Here is a 6,000-nt window from a genome sequence, read left to right as displayed (position 1 = left end):
CCTGTACTGCACTGCCTTCTTAAGGGGTTCAGTATTCTCCCTGTACTGCACTGCTTCTTAAAGGGTTCAGTATTCTCCCTGTACTGCACTGCTTCTTAAGGGGTTCAGTATTCTCCCTGTACTGCGCTGCTGCTTAAAGGGTTTAGTATTCTCCCTGTACTGCGCTGCTGCTTAAAGGTTGAGTCTGTTGTTGCAGGCTCAGACAGAATCAGGTGACCAACAGGAGAGTGACAGGAGGCCTGATCTAAGTGGTTGGAGATATCTCATTGAATATGGCCCAACCAATGTGACAGTTTTCTGTCAAATAAAAAAGGCGCTATACAAATAAAATAGAATTGAAGTCATTTTGTATGAGTGTCTATGAATTTGAAAATCACCAAATGATTACAGTCTGCATCAGATCATTCCATTTACCTCTTGATTCTTTTCCTGAATGAAAGCTATATTAGTTTAATCAGGTGTTGAAGTGGTGGTCCAAAACAAAGACATCTCGACAGATTATGTTATAGGATCTATGAAGTCAGGAGGACTACAGAAATATAATTCCAGGTACTTGCGTTATAACATCAACTGAGCTCAAAAAAAGAAAGAAAATATTTATTATATTGCTGGGACTCACTGTGTAACTGTGAGCTGCCATTTTAAGATTTGCAGGCTGCTTAGTTTGAGTGTTTTCAAGCAGTGCAGAGGTGCTCCAGCCAGGTGGAGTGCAGTACATAGGAACGGACACTAGAGGGAGACAGCAACCTGCACAGATTGTGTTCATTCGGAGAATCACTGAGGATACTGCCAATCAAGGTAGCTCAGTTATCCTGGCCTGAAAAACAGGACCTTGCCCTTTAAACCTAACGCTCCCTGCTTTGGAAAGCAGACCACATCAAGTGAACCAAGACAGCTGCTGGTCTCCTGGGAGGGGCTTAACTGTGGAACAAACGCCTGCAGACACTGCGGCCCCCCAGGACCCCGGGGTTAGAGGTCAACCATAAGATGATTCGGCTCACAGCTCGAACCCAATGCCCCAGCCTGCCCCTGGCTTCTTCTGCTGCCCGGGGCAACCTTGTGGCACTGTGACCATGGAGGAGCAGGGAGAATCACAAACAATCGGATTCCTCACCCAATAGCCTCTAATAAACTCTCACCGACACACAACCCAGGCATGTATGAATATGGATTCTTTTTGTGTGTTTTTGACTGTTGACAACCTTCCACAGAGAGCAGTGCAACATTTACTGTAGAGAAAATGTACGTAAATACACACTGACGCAAGCAAGATACGGGACGCATCAGAGACATAACCATACATACACACACACACTCTCTCATACACACACACCCACACGTGGGTGAGCGCACACACTCTCACTCACACACACAAACGCTCTCTCTCTCTCTCACACACACACACACACACACAGAAGCATGCTCTCTCACACACACACACTCTCTCTCTCGCAGTCACACACACACACTCTCTCTCTCGCAGTCACACACACAAAGTCTCTCACTCTCACACACACACGTTCTCTCTCACACACGCTCTCACACACACACACACAGTCTCTATCTCTCTCACTCACACACAGTCTCTCTTTCTCACTCACACACACTCTATCTCTCTCACAGTCTCTCTCTCTCTCACTCACACTCTCACTCACACACACTCTATCTCACACACATTCTCTCTCTCTCACACACACTCTATCTCTCTCACTCACACTCTATCTCTCTCACTCACACACACTCTATCTCTCACACACATTCTCTCTCTCTCTCACACACACACGTTCTCTCTCACTCACACTCTCACTCACACACACACGTTCTCTCTCACACACACTCTCACTCACACACATGTTCTCCCTCACACACATTCTCTCTCTCTCTCTCACACACACTCACTCTCACACACGTTCTCCCTCACACACATTCTCTCTCTCTCTCTCACACACTCTCACTCACACAGACTCTATCTCTCACACACACAGTCTCTATCTCTCTCTCTCACACACACTCTCTCTCTCTCACACACACTCTCTCTCACACACATGCTCTCTCACTCACACTCTCACTCACACACACTCTATCTCACTCACACACACTATATCTCTCTCACACACACTCTATCTCTCACACACACATTCCCTCTCTCTCTCACACACACATTCTCTCTCTCTTACTCGTAGAAGGTGGTCCACCCGGTCTCGTCGGCCTTGGAGGCCAGCAGCCCCGTGTTCCCGGCGTAGCTCAGCAGCGCCACCTCCTGGTTGAGCGCGGAGACGGCCCTCAGGCCCCCGGCGGGGTCCAGGGCCAGCGTGACCACCTGGTTCTCGGGCAGCAGGACCAGCCTGAGGGCCCCGGCGCCCCCCTGCCCCGCCCCGTCCCTCCGGACGCGCACGGTGTTGTTACAGCTGTCCACCGCCGCCGCCAGCTCGCCGTCCGCCCCGTACGAGAAGTTGTACAGCGGCTCCCCGGTGACCAGGCTGACGGTCTGCAGGTGGCGGCCGTCCGGCCCGAACACGTACAGCTCCTGGTCGCGGGGAGAGGCCACCTCGTAGCGGCCGCTGGCCGTGCGGGCGGGGCGGTTGCTGCTCACCGCCCGGATGCGGATGTTGTTGAGGTCGGCGATGAACAGCGTGCCGTCGGGCGAGGCCGCCAGCGAGGTGGGCGAGTTGAGGCCGGCGTCGGTGGCGTAGCCGTCGTCCCCGGAGAAGCAGTTGCAGTTGACGTCGTTCTTGCAGTCGCACTCGGACGCGGCGCCCGCCAGCAGGGAGATCTCGCCCGCCGTGCTGACCTGCCGCACGCGGTTGATCTTCTTCTCGTCCGTCTCGGAGATGTACAGCACGCCGGCGTGGGAGATGGCGATGGCCGTGGCGCTCTCCAGGGCCGAGTGGATGGCCAGCTTGCTCAGGGAGTAGTCGATGCCGGGCACCTGGCAGTGCATGGGCCGCCCGGCGATGATGCTCACCTGGTGGTTCTCCGTGATGCGCAGGATCACGTTGTTCTCCAGCACGTACAGGGAGTTGTCCATCGGGTTCACCGCCAGGTCCGTGGGCCACTCCAAACGAACCTGAACACAGAACCGGGAGGGCGGGTCAGCACACCAGAGAACAGGGCACGCTTCCAAGCAGACCCGGGTTAAATACGAAACGCTTTTGGATTCAAACACTTTTCTGTGCTCAACTGATCTTGCCTTGTGCAATTGAGCCAACCAGGTGAACCAGAAGGTTGGGTTTTGCACAAAATGGCTGCCGTTGTATCACCCAGGTGGGTGCTGCACATTGGTGGTTGTTGAGGAGACTTTCCCCCTCATCACTGTAAAGCACTTTGAGCAGGCTATGAGAAAATCACTATATAAATGCAAGGAATTATTCATTATTATTATCATTATTATTATTACTGTATCGGATTTACAATCACTGTGAACAGGATAGAATCCAGGATAGAAACAACCCGTATTGCTGAACAAGTCCTCAAATAATCCTCAAAAAATAACATTGCAGAGGAAGAATGGCAGAGCATTATAAAAAACAAGCAAAGCCAATACAAAAGTGTAAAGGGAAGACCCTGGATATTAGCCAATCGAAGCACTGCGTTTGAAGCGTCAGCAGCGAGCAGTAGCCAATCGGAGCAGTCGGTGGCGGGCAGTAGCCAATCGGAGCACTGCGTTTGAAGCGTCAGCAACGAGCAGTAGCCAATCGGAGCGCAGGACTAACGAGCTGGCGGTCACCTGCACTGCCTCACTGTCGCGGGTTCCGGCGCGCGCTCTGGCGCTAGGTGACTGATTACTCGCTGATTATTTATTTTGTAGACGAAAGGGAACATCGTGCCGCTTGTCCTTGGAGCGCCACCTCTTGCGGTGGGAAAGTAACGACCGCATGTGACCTTAGAACCGTGCCGGGACATGAAAGACCCAATTAAAACGTCCGCGCGCGTCCGCCAGGAAATGCCACAGATCTCTTAGCGGCGTTTTTTTTTCAGAGGGCCGTTGACATTTATCTTGGGGCAGCTTGCCTGAGGCGCGGGATTAATCCGCCGTCTCTCCTGACACGGTGATGAACTGCGCTTTCACGGGCCGGGGAGGGATTAAATGTCCTCTAAAGAGGGAGAAATGTGCTCCGCTGCACTCAATTCGAACGGCGAACAATTAGCTGCGCGGGAGTGTGAGAACGGCCGGGGCGCGTGCTCCCAGGGTGCAGTGCGGCCGACCTGGCTGACGTCCATGCTGGAGTCGCAGCTGAGCGGACGCACGGCCGTGAGGTCGTTGGTCCTCAGGAGCGTGGAGATGATCCCGTTCTGGTCCACCTTCCGGATCATGGTGGCGTCCACGAAGTACATGAGCCCGTTCTTATCCACGGCGATGCCTGAGGGGGGGGGGGGGGGGGGGAGGGAGAGGGAGAGAGAGGGGGAGAGAGGGTGAGAGGGAGAGAGAGGGTGAGAGGGAGAGGAGAGGAGAGGGAGAGAGGGGAGAGAGGGAGGGAAAGAGGGGAGAGAGAGGGAGAGGGAGAGAGGGGGGGGAGAGAGGGAGAGGAGAGGGAGAGGGGAAAGGACAGAGTGTGTGAGAGAGAAAGACAGACAGGGCAGGTGAGATACCATGAGAGAGAGAGAGAGAAAGATATAGGTAGAGAGGCGAGGAGAGAGAGAGATAAAAATGAGAGACCAGGACAGAACATGAGAGAGAAAGAGGGAAAAGGAACAGAAAAACGATTTGTATTCATTTGAGTGTGTACCAAATTAATTCCGGGACAGAGGGTTCCTATTTTGTTTTGTTCAAATTCTGGTTGTTTGTGTTTGACGGGGCGGAGGAGTTACTCATTGTGTTTTTTGTTTTTCCTTCATTTCTGGTGACATAATTTCTCTTGTTATGCAAATAAAGCACATAAATAAAGCACATAAATCAGCAGCAATCACACCCCTCAGAGTCTGCCCTCCTCTCACTGTCCATCACACGATGGACATCTGCAGTCCAGAGGCTCTGCCTCCTCTCAGCCTGACAGTCAAACGCAGCTGCGGATGTCAAACCCCCCGAACGCGGCTTACTGGAAACCCGAGGCCACTTACATTACATTACATTACATTTTATTTATTTAGTGACGCTTTTATGCAAAGTCACTTACAGCTAATTAGACTAAGCAGGTGACAATCACCCCTGAAGCAAAGTGGGGGTTAAGGGCCTTGCTGCACAGATCTTATTGTGGCTACACAGGAGCTTGAACCAGCAACCTTCTGGGTCCTAGTCATGTACCTTAGCCACTAGGCTACAGCCTGCCCTGCCCCTATCACCTCTTCTCAGGCCTGGACAGTGCTCAGGTGAGATCTCTCTCATCAGAGCACACATTTCTCCCTTTGACACTATCATTGAGGAGGCCTGAGACGCGTGACAGTTTGGTGTCAAAATGGCGGATGGTGGTCAGGAGAGGGGGGGGGGGGGGGGGGGGGTGTTAGTCAACAGCCAGGCAGTTTGTTCCCTTGCGCCGTGACCGAGATGGATTTTAGTTTTTTGACTGACAGTGGTCACGGTCTAGTCACAGTCTAGTGGCGGTCGTCTCTGGACCGGGGCGGGTCTGGACACACGCTCCGTAATGAGGCGAAAGCCGGTGGGCGGAAACGCAGGTTTCAGGTGTCGCCATGACAACACAACGAGTGAGATTTCCTTACCCCACTCGTCGAGGAGGGGGGGGGATTGGGGATTCGGGAGTCAGCAGGGACAAGGGATTGGACCATAATGGCCACTGTAGTGAAGGAAAGCAAAGCTCCCTGAGGGTCTGGGAGGATTCTCGCCCTCCTGTTGGACGTGTGACATCATCACACAGAGCCCTGCGGTACACTGGCTTCTGTTTCTGTAGCTAACTGATAATACTATGACTTGCTTGCAGCTGTTCCAGTTTCCCTTGCATTGTATAATTGTTTTTAGGTTAGCTTAATACTCAGACCTACGGCGGCAGGGAGACTCGTGGGATTTCTACTTTACATTTTTGGCAGCCATTGAGAAATCTAGGGGGA

At 52.5% G+C, this 6,000-nt stretch overlaps 1 protein-coding gene across 1 annotated transcript in view; it reads right to left on the bottom strand.

Moving 5' to 3' along the window:
- Positions 1–6,000, bottom strand: part of LOC133132572 (teneurin-2-like) — a 403,992-nt gene that overhangs the window by 15,669 nt on the left and 382,323 nt on the right. Inside the window, exons 23-24 of the mRNA XM_061248068.1 lie at positions 4,207–4,361; positions 2,178–3,067 (exon numbers count right to left, since the gene is read on the bottom strand). Of these exons, the coding sequence (XP_061104052.1) occupies positions 2,178–3,067; positions 4,207–4,361 (1,045 nt within the window). The remainder of the gene's footprint in view (positions 1–2,177; positions 3,068–4,206; positions 4,362–6,000) is intronic.

This window comes from Conger conger, chromosome 7, assembly GCF_963514075.1.
Source record: "Conger conger chromosome 7, fConCon1.1, whole genome shotgun sequence".
In the NCBI taxonomy this organism is placed as follows: Eukaryota; Metazoa; Chordata; class Actinopteri; order Anguilliformes; family Congridae; genus Conger; species Conger conger.
The sequence above is the reverse complement of the archived record's forward strand: the minus strand, read 5'-3'. Positions and strand labels throughout refer to the sequence as shown.